This window comes from Pelophylax lessonae, assembly GCF_965119305.1.
Source record: "Pelophylax lessonae genome assembly, chromosome: 4".
NCBI classification, from domain to species: Eukaryota; Metazoa; Chordata; class Amphibia; order Anura; family Ranidae; genus Pelophylax; species Pelophylax lessonae.
The window spans coordinates 81,544,345-81,560,501 of record NC_138771.1 but is presented as its reverse complement, the minus strand read 5'-3'; the positions used below and the strand labels follow the sequence as shown (position 1 = coordinate 81,560,501).

The following is a 16,157-nucleotide window of genomic DNA, read 5'->3' as shown; positions in this document are numbered from 1 at the left end:
GGGAAGGGGTTAACCCTGTGGGTGATCAAGGGGTTAAATGTGAGCCTAGGGGAGCGATTCTAAGTGTGGGGGGCGTGGCTTCTGAGATGACCATAGACACATGTGACCCTATATAGAAGGATCACATGAGCTCTGTGATCATCCCAGGGAGAAGAACGGTCAGCTGTGTTCACAACAGCCGACCGCCCTTCGCTGTCAGCGGGGAACGATGCGGGTGTCAGGCGGCAATCGGAGCCGACTGACCCGTGCATCGGCTTCCCCCGCTGACGAGCAGGGGCGGGAGTGTGCCGACAGTGGCGCGCGCTCGCCCCCTAGCCTCCTGAGAGTGAACGATGTAGACCTTTGTCGCTTTGCCCAGGAGCGGGGCGGTAATTGGTTAAAGACCAGGCATTTTTGTTTACATGTAAAACATCAGTCATTTTTTTCTTGCTGGAAAATTACTGGAAAAAGGGATTTAAAAAAAAAAAAATAAATAAAACACGAGACGTTACAAACATATCAAACTTACCTCCTCTGTGCAGTTGGTTTTGCACATGGCAGCCTGGATCCTCCTCTTCTCAGGTCCCTCTTCTGTGATCCTGGCCCCTCCCTCCTGTCAAGTGCCCCCACAGCAGCAGGTTGCTATGGGGGCAACTGAGCCGAGCTGCAGCTTCCTGTATCCATTCAGACGTGTTTTGGCCCCGCACCCTCTCTCCTGATTGGATAACTGTGTCTCAGCCAATCAGGAGAGAGGGTCCTGGACAGATGAGGGACTCGTGGACATCACTGGACAGAGATGGGGCTTAGGTAAGTATTATAGGGGCTGCTGCAGATATGTTTTTTATTTTAATGCATAGCATGCATTAGGATAAAAAACCTTCTGCCTTTACAACTCCTTTAAAACCCCCAAAACATTATATATATTTTTTTAAGGCAGAGCCCCTAGAAAATAAATTGATGGGTGTTTTTTTTATGTCACACGGTATTTGTGCAGCAGTTTTTCAAATGCAAATTTGGAAAATACATTTTTTTTAATTTAAAGCACAAAAACATAATATAATACCATACTGGTTGGTAAAGTATAAAAGATGATGTTATCCTGAGTAAATAGATACCAAACTTGTCCTGCTTTAAAATTGCGCATGCCCATGCAACGGCGTCAAACTGCATACATTTTACTTTCCATAGGCGACGCTTTAAAAGCCTTCACAGGTTACCACTTTAGATTTACACAGGGGGTTTGGTGATGGAATTACTGCCCACAATCTAATGTTTGCGGCAATACTTCGTGTGTGGGGTGATTGATATTTGCGCGTGAGCTATGCGTGTGTTTGCCTTTGTGCGTGAGCACGGAGCGCTTTAAAGATTTATTTATTTTTTTTTTTTACATTGTCGTCTTCATTTTTTGGGATCACTTTTATTGTTATCACAGAGAATATAAATATCCCCCTGTGATAGCAATAGGTGACTGGTACTCCTTATGAAGAGATCTGGGGTCTAGCACAGTATACATGCCGGGAAACTGGAAGTGATGAGCAATTCATGAGTTTCCTATATCATAGAGGCCATCAGAGCGATTCCGGTCTCCGATTACCTCTATGGTAAGCCAGTGGAAGCGCCATCTGGTTGCTCGGTACTCCGGATGGGACTGGAGAGCCTGAGAAAGCCGCGGAAGAAAGCCGACCGCCAGCTCTTCAAAACAATACTGGGATGATGCCATCATCCAAGTATAACCACTTAAATATCAAATGCTTTGATGGGTGGGTGTCAGTCTAGTGGATTATGCACTTTTAACCACATCCCGCCCGCCCTATAGCAAATTGACGGCGGGATTGTGGTTGTATTATCCTGACCGGACGTCATATGACGGCGGCAGGATAAATTAGTTCTGCGCGCCCCCCAGGGGCACGCAGAGCGGCGATCGGTGATGCGAGGTGTCAGTCTGACTCCGATCTCGGTAAAGAGCCTACTGAAGTAGGCTCTTTACCATGTGACCAGCCGTGTCCAATCACGGCTGGTCACATAGTAAACAGGAAGAGCCATTGATCGGCTTTCCTTAGTTCGTGTCTGACAGGGACGAGTAAAGGAGCGCCGATCGGCGGCTCCCCTGACAGGGGGGGGGGTGTCGGCACTGGTGGTCTGATCATTGATTACCAGTGCAGACCCTCAGGGGGGTGCCATTAGAACCACCAGGGATGCCCACCCATGACCCCAGGGATGCCCACCTATGACCCCAGGGATGCCCACTATGGCCACCAGGGATGGCAATCAGGGCTCAGGGAGCCCCCCATTGCCCTCCCTATCAGTGCTGCCCACCAGTGCCCTCCCTATCAGTGCTGCCCACCAGTGCCCATCATTGCCATCTTTCAGTGTCGCCCACAAGGGCCCATTATTGCCCACCAGTGCCGCCTATCAGTGCCCATTAGTGCCGCCTATCAATGCCCATCAGTGCCCACCAATGCTGCATATCTGTGCTACCTATCAGTGCCACATATCAGTGCCGCCTATCAGTGCCACCCCATCAGTGCCTGTCAGTGCAGTCTCATCAGTGCTCGTCAGTGCAGGAAAAAACTTATTTACAAAATTGTATAACAAACAAAAAAATTTTTTTTTTATTTTCAAACTTTTCAGTCTTTTTTTATTTGTTTAGCAAAAAGGAAAAAACCCAGAAGTGATCAAATACCACCAAAAGAAAGTTCTATTTGTGGGGGGAAAATTACATAAATTTGGTGTAGGTACAGTGTTGCATGACCGCGCAATTGTCATTCAAAATGCAACAGCGCTAAAAGGGGAAAATTGGCCTGGGCAGGAAGGGGGTGAAGTGGTTAAACAGACCTCATTTGCATGCAGACAGCTCTAAGTAATGCCCACATGTGATGCTAAACCTCCATTGCTGAAAAAAACTGAAATTTAATAAAAGGGGTGGGCCCAGGAGAGTTTACTTGGGGAGCAAAGAGGTTTGATTGTTTATGGCTCTGCCCAAAGCAGAGGTGAAAGCATATCCTTGTATCCCAGAAGATGGGGCGCAGGCTTGTCCTGATACCAATCCAAAGGGATAGTAAATGTAAAGAGGACCAGCCCAGGTGAGTAAAGGATAAGGAAGGGCCTCAGTCTACATACCTCCACCAAAACACACACTCATGAATTTGGCTTTGTAAAAAATACACAATCATATGCAAGGAAAATGGAAAAACAGCATTTTTGCTTGCATGCGAGAGCTTCCTCTCACTGACTAAGCTCTGGAGCTACTGCACAGTCTTCCTTAAGGCTACATTCACACCTGAGCGTAGCGTTTTTCACCGCGATTTTACCGCGATTTTTGCGGCGTTTTTTTACCGCGATTTTACCGCGATTTTTACCGCGATTTTTGTGCAGGCGTTTTTAGATTGAATAGAGATCAATGGAAAACGCCTGTAATCTGCCCAAAAAGAAGCTCATGTACTTTTTTGAGCATTGGGCGTTTTGTATACAGCGTCAAAACGCTCAGATGTGAACAGGGGCCATTGAAATGAATAGGATTTGTCTTGTTGGGCGTTTTGAGAGCTGATCCTAGAGCAGAAAAACGCCCCAAAAACGCCTAGATGTGAACGGAGCCTTAGTGAATCCACCCCTCTGTGTGAAAAGCACACACAGCTCCATGGAGGAAGGTAGGTGGGCTCTTTCTAAAGCCTATGCTTTCACCTTCCTCTCTTTTTCTGCATTACCAATCACAGCAAGGAGGGTGTTCCTTTCACAAAAAGGCGTTTCGAATCGCAGGCAGAATTGAACTATTGCAAGTCGCAGGACGCCCGTGCGATTCCCGTGACTTGCAATGGCACCCCAAACGCAGCGCAATTTAGATGCGATTGTCGCCCGACTAATCGCAGTAAAATTGCGCAAACCCAATCACGGGACGCTTGTCGCCCAAAAGACTTCTCTTGGGCGACAGGCGTCCCGCGATTTTACTGCGATTTGTCGGCCATGCTTGGGGTGCCACTGCAAGTCACGAGAATCGCACAGGTGTCCTGCAACTTGCAATTGTTCAGGATCGCGGGCAGAATCAGAGCAATTCTGCCCACGATACTAAACGCCTATATGTGAATGGAGCCTTAACCATCGTCTCTGCCCATTTATACAGAATAACTGTATGTAAATCTTAGGGCATCAGCAGAACAGGGCAAAGCTGTAGTAGGAGTACAGAATTCAAGCCGTATTCAGGCAATAATAAAAGTAGAACTAAAAGGCAAAACTTTTTTTTTTTTCCATTTTGGTTAGAGCAAGGGAGGGTTATAACCCGTCAGATTATTTTTCACCATCTGTGTCCCATTACGGAGATTTCTCTTTACTTCCTCTGACCCACAGCCAAACAGGAAGTGAGAAGAAATCCCTGCAAATTAAAGGAATTACTTAGGGAAGGAGGAGGGGGGAATCATGATCTGTAGTGTAAATAATGACTGAACCTTCTCCTGAATTACTTAGGGACCCCCAGATCACCAAAACAAGTGTCCCCATTGGAAGATTTACCCTCTATTACTTTTTGGGGACAATCCAATGTTTGTGGATTTTCTTTTACTTCTACTTTCAATGATAATGGTAAACAGGACAAATAGAGAGGGTGGATCTCCCTAATGGGGGGCACAGACCGGTGTTCTAATCAAAAAAAGTTTTACCTTTAGCGATACTTTAGGTGATAATTTGCTGCCTAAACAGCCCTGACCCGTGGAGACAGAGTCCATGAGACCTATCAATGTATGTGGTGGTATCTGGCACCAAGCTGTCAGTAGCAGATCCTGTAAGTTGCGAGGGAGGCCTCCATGGATGGGACTTTTTTTTTTTCCTTCACACACCCATAGATACTCAATTGGAGTGAGATCTGGAGAATTTGGAGGCCAGGTCAACACCGCAAACTTCTTTTTGTGTTCCTCAAACCATTCTTGAACAATTTTTGTAGTGTTGCAGGGCTCATTATCCTGTTGAAAGAGGCCACTGCCATCAGAGAATACCGCTTCCATGAAGGGGTGCACTTAGCAGAAATGTTTATGTTTAGATAGGTGGTGCGTAACAAAGTAACATCCACACGCAGGGCAGGAGCCAAGGTTTCCCAGCAGAGGAGTGCCCAAAGCATCACACTGCCTCCCCCAGCTGGCCTTCTTCCCATAATGCACCCAGGCAAGTGGCATGCACACACCTGGCCATCCACATGATATAAAAGAAAATGTGATTCATCAGATCAGGCCACCCTCTTCCATTGCTCTGTGGTCCAGTTCTGCTGCTCACACGCCAATTGTAGGCCCTTTTGGCTGTGGAGACGGGTCAGCATGGGCATTGGGCACCCTGACCGGTCTGTGGATACACAGCCCAATACACAACATGTGACTCGCTGCGGTGCCATTTGAAAAAGAAAAAAAAATAAGTCAGGGGCGACTTTCTCAGAGCAGGTAGGGAAACCCATTGAAATGAATTGACTGCCTACCCTCTGCAGGTCACACAAGTATGAACCCAGCATAGCCGCAGAACAGCTTGTTATTCCTTACTGGCCAGAAAGGAAAGAAAGAAAACTAACAGCCATCAAATCAAATAAGTGAGGGTAGCGGAGTACCAGAGGGTGAGAAGGTAGAGTTAGGAAGCCAGGAAACAGCCACACAGGACAGACTTTAACCACTTGCCTACCGGGCACTTTCACCCCCTTCCCATCCAGACCAATTTTTAGCTTTCAGCGCTCTCACGCTTTGAATGACAATTGCGCGGTCATGCTACACTGTACCCATATGACATTTTTATCATTTTTTCACACAAATAGAGCTTTCTTTTGGTGGTATTTAATCATCTCTGGGTTTTTTATTTTTTTACAAAAAAAAAGAAAAAAGAAAATTTTGAAAAAAAAAAAAAAAAAAGAAGTTTTTCTTATTTTCTGCGAGTAAATTTTGAAAATAAATATATTTTTCTCCTTCACTGATGTGCGCTGAAGAGGCGGCACTGATAAGCTGAACTGATGGGCACTGATGAGGTGGCACTGATAAGGTGGCACTTATGGGCACTGATGAGGTGGCACTGATGAGGAGGTACTAATATGCCGCACTGATGAGCACTGATAGGCGGCACTGATGAGCACTGATAGGTGGCACTGCTGGGCGGCACTGACGGGCGGCACTGATGGACACCGACGGATGGCACTGATGAGCAGCACCATCAGTGCCCACACTCAGTGCTCATAGTGCTGCCAGTCAGTGCTCATCAGTGCCTAGATGAGCAGGCACTGATGGGCACTGACTGGCAGCACTATGGGCACTGATTGTGGGCACATTGTTTTTTATCTCTGTAGTAATCAGGGCACTGGTGATCAGTGCCCTGATTACATTCCACTGTGTCCCCGACGGCTGATCGGCTCTCCTCCTTCCTCACACTGCAGTCTCCATGTGTGTTTACATATGAGATCATCTCTCATTGCATGGGCCGATCACGTGGTAAATGGCCACTGTGATTGGCCATTTACCACGATCTGTGATTGGCTGTGTCCAAGGGAAACGGCCAACACAGATTTTCCCCGATGCACGCTCGCGGGAGCGCGCGGGGAGACTGTCCCTGGGAGGCCGTATAAAGACGGCCTCCCGAAAATTCGAGTCCGCGCTGTAGCCGTACTTCGGCTATAGCGCGGATGGCAAGAAGTTAATTACTAAATCCCCATCAGATTAGATTAGTAAGTACAATGCCCGGCGGGTGTGGAGCTGCGACTCGGTGTACATCTTGTGATATGTATGCGTTCCTCGATAATGCGATCGAGGGCGAATACAAATGCGCAAAATGTAAGCACATTGCTTCCCTGGAAGCTCAGGTCCTGAATCTAGGGAGGCAGCTGGCAACACTGAGCCAAATGTCCATGCCGAAGGAGAGCCAGGATTGTACCAATCAGGTGCAGGCAGGGGTCTGCACAGAGGTGGGCGGAGTATTGGAGGTGCAGGCATGAGAGCAGAGTAGAGGGGTGACAGTTAGGAGGGGTAAAAGGGGACAAGGCAAGGAGGCTGGTCCCGGGCTGGAGCACCCCAATAGATTCGCCCCGTTGTGTGATGTTGGGGAAACCAGTCAGGGACCAGCAGTGCTGGAGCAGAGCGATGCCCCTAGCTGCCAGGGGAAGAACTCCTCCAGTGAGGCCAGGAGAAAGGGAAAGGAAAGACAGGTGTTGGTGGTAGGGGACTCAATCATTAGAAGGACAGACAGTGCAATCTGCCACAAAGACTGCGTGCGCCGAACAGTCTGTTGTTTACCGGGCGCTCGGGTTCGGCACATCGCGGATCGGGTGGACAGATTACTGGGTGGGGCTGGGGAAGACCCAGCTGTCGTGGTACACGTGGGTGCCAATGACATAGGCAGAGGAAGATGGAGAGTCCTAAACGATTTCAGGGACTTAGGCGCTAAGTTGAGGACTAGGACCTCCAAGGTAGTATTTTCCGAAATACTACCTGTACCTCGAGCCACACCAGAGAGGCAGCGGGAGATTAGGGAAGTTAATGAGTGGCTGAGGAGCTGGTGTAGTAAGGAGGGTTTCGGGTTCCTGGAGAACTGGGCCAACGTCTCAGTCGGCCACCAGCTCTATGGTAGGGACGGATTGCACCTAAATGGGGTGGGTGCAGCCGTACTGGGTAAGAAGATGGCCAAAAAGTTAGAGGGGCTTTTAAACTAGGGAATGGGGGGAGGGTACAGATGTAGAATTAGCCAGTGGAAAGCAAGTTTCAGGGCAGAAATGGCAGAAATGGGGACATTAGCGGTAGGGTGTTCAGAGCTCTTAAACCCAGGGTGGGTATGGGGAAAAAAATCAAGAGAGCAGCCTAAAAACATCAAATGAGGATATATGTAACCGGTCAAAATTACGAGGCTTGTATTCCAATGCCAGAAGCCTGGCCAACAAGATGGGAGAGCTGGAGCTGCTGATGTTTGAGGAGGACTTAGATTTGGGGATAACTGAGACTTGGTTTGACAGCTCTCATGACTGGATGGCGACCATTCAGGGGTATTCCCTTTATCACAGGGATAGAGAAGGTAAAAAGGGGGGAGGGGTATGTCTGTATTTAACCACTTGCCGACCGCCGCACGACTATCTACGTTGGCGGTCAGCCCCTCGCAGGCAAACTGACGTAGGTCTACGTCGCTTGCTTGTGAGGGCCTAGGGAGCGAGCGCGCGCTCCCGCGTGGTCACGGACCCCCCTGCACGTGTGACCAGCGGACCCGATGTCCTCCGGTCACTCGGCGATCGTCGGGGGAGAAAGTCAGGCGGCTTGTGTAAACAAGCTGCCTGTCATTCTCCCCTGTGTATGAAGGATGATCATACCGTTGATCACTCTTCATACATCTGAAGCCACAGCCAATCACAGTAGAAAGCACGCCCCTAGGGACACACATAGCCCCTCCCTTTCAAAAAAAGTTAACCCCTTCACTGCCAGTGTATTTTTACAGTAACAGTGCATATGTATAGCACTGATTACTGTAGAAATGTCACTGGTAACCCCAAAAGTGTCAAAAATGTCAGTCAAGGGTCCGATCTGTCCGCCGCAATGTCGCAGTCCCGCAAAAAAAAAAAAAAAAAAAAAAAAAAAAAAAATCGCAGATCGCCGCCATTACGCGTTAAAAAAAAAAACAACAAAAATGACAAAAATCTTTCCCTTTGTTAGTAAACGCGATAACTTTTGCGCAAACCAATCAAAATACGCTTTTTGCGATTTCTTTTACCAAACATAGGTAGCATAAAACAAATTGGCCGAAAATGTTAAAAAAATTTTGATTTTTACATTTTTTGGGGGGAATTTCATATAAAAAAATGTGAAAAATATTGCTATTTTTGCAAAATTTACGCTCTTTTTTGTTTATAGCGCAAAATCAAAAAAAAAAAAAAAAAAAAAAAAAAAAAAAAAATCGCACAGGTGATCAAATACCACCAAAAGAAATCTCTGTTTGTGGGAAAAAAAAGGACGCCAAATTCGTTTAGGTACAGCGTCGCACGACCGCGCAATTGTCCGTTAAAGTCACACAGTGCCGAATCGCAAAATACCCCCTGGTCGTTTAGCAGCCAAATCCTCCGGGGCTTAAGTGGTTAAGAACAGTATACAGATAAATATGAGGGATGATATTAATAATGGAGCTATGGACGAGGTAGAATCCCTATGGGTAGAGCTTCAAAGGGAAGGCACAGTGGGGAAGGTAACATTGGGCGTATGCTATAGGCCCCCCAACCTGAGGGAGGAGGGGGAGGCGGACCTCCTTTTACAGATAGGATTGGCAGCAAGGATGGGAAATGTCATTATAATGGGGGACTTTAATTATCCAGATATAGACTGGGCAGAAGGAACCGCACAGGCTAGGCAGTTCCTAAATGTTTTGCAGGACAATTTCATGGGTCAGATGGTGAATGCACCAATAAGAAACAATGCGGTACTTGACCTACTGATTACCAACAATACAGACCCTGCTCACGGATATAGAAATACGGGACAACTTAGGAAACAGTGACCATAGGTCAATAAGTTTCAGTATTAATTATAGTAATAGGAAACACAAGGGTAATATAAGGACACAATTTCAAAAGAGCCAATTTCCCAAAACTGCGCTCTCTGTTAGAAAATATCAAATGGGATAGAACCCTGGGAACAAAGAACACGGAGGAAAAATGGGAGTGCTTCAAGAGCATATTAAACAAAGGGATTGACCAGTGCATTCCAAAGGGAAATAAATTTAAAAGAGCAAAACTAAACCCTGGGTGGCTAAACTCCAACATAAAAATGTATATTAGAGCTAAAGGAAAGGCTTTCAAAAAATACAAGGCTGAGGGGTCATTGGCAGCATTCAAGCATTACAAAGAGTGTAATAAGAAATGTAAAGACGAAATCAGGGCGGCTAAAATAGAACACGAGAGACATATAGCGGAGGAGAGTAAAAAGAACCCCAAGAAATTCTTTAAGTATATAAACAGTAAGAAAGCGAGGCCAGAACACAATAGGCCCCATAAAAGACGATAAGGGAGTTTTGGCCACCGAGGACAGAGAAAAGGCGGAAGTGTTAAATAATTTCGTCTCTTCAGTCTTCACAAAAGAATTGGGGGGCTACACTAACCCAGCTTGTAAGGCCGAACTAAACAACACACCTCAGGAAGTGCCGCCATGGCTAACAGAGGATAGACTTAGAACTAAACTAGAGAAACTTAACATAAATAAATCACCGGGATCGGATGGCTTGCACCCGAGGGTTCTTAAAGAGCTCAGCCAGGTGATTGCCAGACCATTATTCTTGATCTTTAAGGATAGTCTACTGACAGGTATGGTGCCAGCTGATTGGAAAAAAGCCAACGTGGTACCAATATTTAAAAAAGGGGCCGAGATATATCCCGGGTAACTATAGGCCGGTCAGCCTAACATCGGTAGTCTGCAAGATTTTGGAGGGGATGTTAAGGGACCACATACAAGACTTTAGTAATGAAATGGTATTATTAGTAGTAATCAGCATGGATTTATGAAAAATTGTTCGTGCCAAACCAATCTATTAACCTTCTACGATGAAGTGAGCTGCCACTTAGATAAAGGAAAGCCTGTGGATGTGGTGTATCTGGACTTTGCAAAGGCCTTTGACACCGTTCCCCACAAACGCTTACTGTACAAACTAAGGAAGGTAGGTATGGACCATAAGGTGAGTACCTGGATAGAGAACTGGCTCCAGGGGAGAGTACAGAGGGTGGTGATTAATGGGGAATACTCGGATTGGGCGGGTGTGGAAAGTGGGGTCCCCCAGGGTTCTGTCCTGGGACCAATCCTGTTTAATTTATTCATAAATGATCTAGAGGAGGGGATATCTAGTACAATCTCAGTATTTGCAGATGATACTAAATTAAGCATGCCAATATCTTCTATGCAGGATGTGGAAACCTTACAAGCAGACCTGAACAAAATAACGGGGTGGGCAACTACATGGCAGATGAGGTTTAATGTTGAAAAATGTAAAGTAATGCACCTGGGTGCCAGAAACCAGAAAGCAAACTACTTACTAGGGGGGGAACCTCTGGGTGAGTCTAGGATGGAAAGGGACCTGGGGGTACTGGTAGACAACAGGCTTGGAAGTGGCATGCAATGCCAAGCCGCTGCAAGCAAAGCCAACAGAATACTGGGATGTATAAAAAAGGGGATTCACTCCAGAAATAAAGAGATTATTCTCCCGCTCTACAAGACTCTGGTCCGGCCACATCTGGAGTATGCTGTCCAGTTCTGGGCACCGGTCCTCAGGAAGGATGTGCTGGAACTGGAGAGAGTCCAAAGAAGGGCAAGAAAAATAATTAGGGGAATGGAAGACATCAGCTATGAGGAAAGACTACAAGCATTGAACTTACACCTACACACACTATATGCCATTCATCAATTTTTGCTCTTTCAGAACAAAAACGTTACCGCCATTCCTCTCTCTCTTTGGGATCTTGTGGTTGCCTTGGGAAACTAAGAGGGGGCACCTCCATAACCGATCCAGTAACTGCACACAAAAAACTCAATGTAAGCTAAGACTTCAGACTATACTAATAAAATTGCTTAAAAATCTTCATTTGACACTAATAAAGACTAAAATATCGTTATATAGATATGGTGAAAATCCTTGAAAAAGGCACAGCCGAAACGCGTTGGATGGAAACGCATCCTGCAACATCCAACACCTATGGATGGCAGGATTCTGCGTCTCTAAAAAAGTCACCATTTTTCACAGTGTCACATTCCTTTTCTTTCGTGCACCATCACGGATGGGCCTCTTACCCATCCAGCACTCAACATTTCATGTCTTGTACATGCTAAATATTGTTTTATGATAAACGGAAAAACGCATACTACTTTTGTCTTTCAACTTATTGCCTCAAAGTCCCACCCACTGGTCCGAGCAACCAAATACCACTACTTGTTCTAATTAGGGATGTTGGCACCAATACACTATACAAACCTACTCTAAACTCTGGTTTTCTAGAGCTCTACCCAAATCGCTTTACAAGCATTGAACCTATTCTCTCTGGAGAAGAGAAGATTGAGGGGGGATATGATATCAATGTACAAATACTGTACTGCCAACCCTAGCATATGGAAAAACCTATTCAGAGAAAGGGAATACAATAAGACACGTGGCCACTCACTAAAACTAGAGGAAAAGCGGTTTAACCTTAAAATACGCAGGGGGTTCTTCACTGTAAGAGCAGTAAGGATGTGGAATTCTCTTCCACAAGCAGTCGTATCAGCAGGGAGCATCGATAGTTTCAAAAAACTATTAGATGGCCACCTTAAAGACCACAACATACAGGGGTATACAATGTACGGTTAACAGCAAACACACACACACACACATCATAGGTTGAACTGGATGGACTGATGTCTTTTTTCAACCTCACAAACTATGTAACTGTAATATAAGAAATGTTTACTTTTCGGTTTAAAAGGAAAAGTATGGCCAAAGCAATTTGGGCTGTACTTCTATGGATCAAAGGGGGAAGTTCCTTCTGCACGCCTTTGATTCCTTCTCAGCCAACAGCGGACTAAAGCCCACTGTCAGCTGATGTCACAGAGCCGATCCAGGCAAGGGAAAGATCGTGACCATATGATCGAGACCCACTTAGATCCCTAGACCAGCAGCTTGCTCAGCCTCTCAGCGATCTACGGGGGATTCCCTCCCTTTAGAAGAGTCTACGGGGGATTCCCTCCCTTTAGAAGAGTCTACGGGGGATTCCCTCCCTTTAGAAGAGTCTACGGGGGATTCCCTCCCTTTAGAAGAGTCTACGGGGGATCCCCTCCCTTTAGAAGAGTCTACGGGGGATTCCCTCCCTTTAGAAGAGTCAGAAGGGATTCCCTCCCTTTAGAAGAGTCAGAAGGGATTCCCTCCCTTTAGAAGAGTCAGAAGGGATTCCCTCCATTTAGAGGAGTCAGAAGGGATTCCCTCCATTTAGAGGAGTCAGAAGGGATTCCCCTCCCTTTAGAGGAGTCAGAAGGGATTCCCTCCCTTTAGAAGAGTCTACGGGGGATTCCCTCCCTTTAGAAGAGTCTACGGGGGATTCCCTCCCTTTAGAAGAGTCAGAAGGGATTCCCTCCCTTTAGAAGAGTCAGAAGGGATTCCCTCCCTTTAGAAGAATCAGAAGGGATTCCCTCCCTTTAGAAGAATCAGAAGGGATTCCCTCCCTTTAGAAGAATCAGAAGGGATTCCCTCCCTTTAGAGGAGTCAGAAGGGATCCCCTTCCTTTAGAGGAGTCAGAAGGGATCCCCTCCCTTTAGAGGAGTCAGAAGGGATCCCCTCCCTTTAGAGGAGTCAGAAGGGATCCCCTCCCTTTAGAGGAGTCAGAAGGGATCCCCTCCCTTTAGAGGAGTCAGAAGGGATCCCCTACCTTTAGAGGAGTCAGAAGGGATCCCCTACCTTTAGAGGAGTCAGAAGGGATCCCCTACCTTTAGAGGAGTCAGAAGGGATCCCCTACCTTTAGAAGAGTCGCCGGGGATTCCCTCCCTTTAGAAGAGTCGCCGGGGATTCCCTCCCTTTAGAAGAGTCGCTGGGGATCCCCTCCCTTTAGAAGAGTCGCCGGGGATTCCCTCCCTTTAGAAGAGTCGCCGGGGATTCCCTCCCTTTAGAGGAGTCACCGGGGATTCCCTCCCTTTTGGCTATTGGACAGGAAGTGAAGGTAAATCTCCCCAGTAGAACACAAATGGCAAAGAATAAACCTTACAGGGACTGGAACCCTCCCTTACTCTATCCAAAATGAAAAAAAACGAAAGTTTTTCCTTTAGCTCTGCTTTACCCATCACACGTCGCACACATGCGTCCACGGATGGCGGAGGTTCCTGTACAGAGAGCGCACTCCCAGCATAGTAAGTGGGCGCTGGTGGGATGGGCTTCAGTTCACGCAACAGCTAATCAAAGCAGTCATGTGATCCGGATGTCTGTCCCACTCCCCCTGGCATAAAGGCCTAATTAAAAGGATGAGATGGAGATTGTGATGTCACCTCCCCTCCTTTCAACCTCATCCAATCAGAAAACCCCTTGCATTCATTGAAAAATTACAAGGTGTTCTCTGAATGGTGGTGGTGCTGAGAGAGAACCCCTCCCCCCCCCCCCATGGTCAGGGTGAAGGGGGGGGGGGAGATTGTGGAAATCACTGTAGAAGCACTGACTACTACATTGACTGTCATCTTCCATAGCGCTCCCCCAGGTATGGGCTGTCCATACTTCTATGGTGCAGTGTCAGTGTACAATACAGATCATACCTGGAGGAGGGGGCGGGGGTCTGCCCAGTGTATGACATGAGGAGGGGGGCGGGGGGGTCTGCCCAGTGTATGACATGTGGAGGAGGAGGGGGCGGGGGTCTGCCCAGTGTATGACATGTGGAGGAGAGGGGTCTGCCCAGTGTATGACATGTGGAGGAGAGGGGTCTGCCCAGTGTATGACATGTGGAGGAGAGGGGTCTGCCCAGTGTATGACATGTGGAGGAGGGGGGTCTGGCCAGTGTATGACACGTGGAGGAGGAGGGGTCTGCCCAGTGTATGACATGTGTAGGAGGAGGAGGGGTCTGCCCAGTGTAGGACACATGTGGAGGAGGAGGGGTCTGCCCAGTGTATGACATGTGTAGGAGGAGGGGTCTGCCCAGTGTATGACATGTGGAGGAGTAGGGGTCTGCCCAGTGTATGACATGTGTAGGAGGAGGGGTCTGCCCAGTGTATGACATGTGGAGGAGGGGCACACCTCACTGAAGGTAAACAAACCCCGGGTTGGCTCTGCTGACAGGAAGGCCTCAGGGATAGGGCGGCAGATCAGGGGGCTCCCTTTCACCTCCTGTGTTGCCCCCGGGGGGGGGGCCCCCCTCCCCCCATGTCATCACTAGTGTGGAGAACCAACCGGAGGAGGGAGACAGGTGAGTGTCCCGCCAACAGAGTTCCCCTTCCTGCCCTACAGCTGCGCACACAACAAATCAGCCACCCACCCAACAAAACAACAACAGCACAGCCCGCATCCTACCCCTACCAGGTCATAATCTTCTTCATCGTCGCACATGAAGTCATCCTCCATGTCAGACATCTTGGCCGGAGAACTAGAGCCTGTGGACTCCCAGGATCCTTTGCGCCGGACGCATTAATTCCTTCCTCGGAACGGATGGAGGTGTCGATGTTGAAGGGGGAAGACATTTTCCGCAGCATCACAGGATGGCGGAAGTGCTTTGGCCAAAGAGGCGCAGGGCATTGTAGGAGGTGTAGTCCTAGGACCTCAGAGGGTGAGTGCTGTGTGCTGGACATTATTGTTTAATAAAGTGTTATTAGATTGAATGTCTGTGTAGATTACTAGCAAACTGCACAATTATAAGTAAACCTGCCATGGGAAAACTGGGTGGTGTACATGCTCAAACATTCCTTCCTTCCCTTTTAAAACTGAACTCCAGGAAGCATTTGTGTTGCATTTTTTATTTATTATTTTTGTTATTGTATTTTAAATTTACATTATTTTATTTTATTATTATTGGTATTATTTATTTTTAGAGATTTTCTTTATGATTGTTATTTATAATTTTTCTCACTGTTATTTTTAATTTACTTATTTTATTATTTTTATTATTCTATTTTTATTTTACTATTTTTTTTCTATTTATTATTGGTAGTACAGTAAAACCTTGGATTGCGAGCATAATTCGTTCTGGAAACATGCTTGTAATCCAAAGCACTCTTATATCAAAGCAAATTTTCCCATAAGAAATAATGGAAACTCAGATGATTCGTTCCACAAGTCCTTCGGTTTATAGTCTATATACAAGGATTATAGCAATGTAATAGGTTGTATAACCATAAAATGTCCATCCACAATATGCAGCCTTCCCAAGGGGATTAGAAGCAAAATCTAGCAGAGCTACAGAATATAAGAGAGATGAGAGGCTCCTCTAAGTGTAGCAATATGGTTACATTTAATGAAGGTTCAACATTTAGCAACTCACATGGTTGATGATTAAAATAGGCACATCTAAGTATGCAGGCATCCGGGGTAAAGCTGTGCACATAGACCATCTTCTGAGCCACCGGCTCTCACCACTGTCAGTCTGCAATCATGACCGGGAAGAATAGCCTGCAGTAGAGTGATCTGAAAGTGAGGCTTTGAATCACTCGTGGAGTGCAGCGGGGAAGGGATGATGAAGATGGCTGTGCAGAGGATGGTCTATGTAGACAGCTTTACCC

The 16,157-nt window shown here is 46.8% G+C and overlaps 1 protein-coding gene across 4 annotated transcripts in view; it reads right to left on the bottom strand.

Moving 5' to 3' along the window:
• COPS2 (COP9 signalosome subunit 2) overlaps positions 1–15,113 on the bottom strand; it is an 84,646-nt gene extending 69,533 nt beyond the window's left edge. For 2 of the 4 annotated variants that reach the window (XM_082254038.1, XM_082254040.1), the window contains exon 1: positions 14,962–15,113. In XM_082254038.1, coding sequence (XP_082110164.1) covers positions 14,962–15,015 — 54 coding nt within the window. In that variant the 5' untranslated portion in view covers positions 15,016–15,113. Of the gene's footprint in view, positions 1–14,955 lie in introns of all 4 variants that reach the window. The other 2 variants (XM_082254037.1, XM_082254039.1) reach the window with 2 other exon arrangements.
• Positions 15,114–16,157: the final 1,044 nt, after the last annotated feature.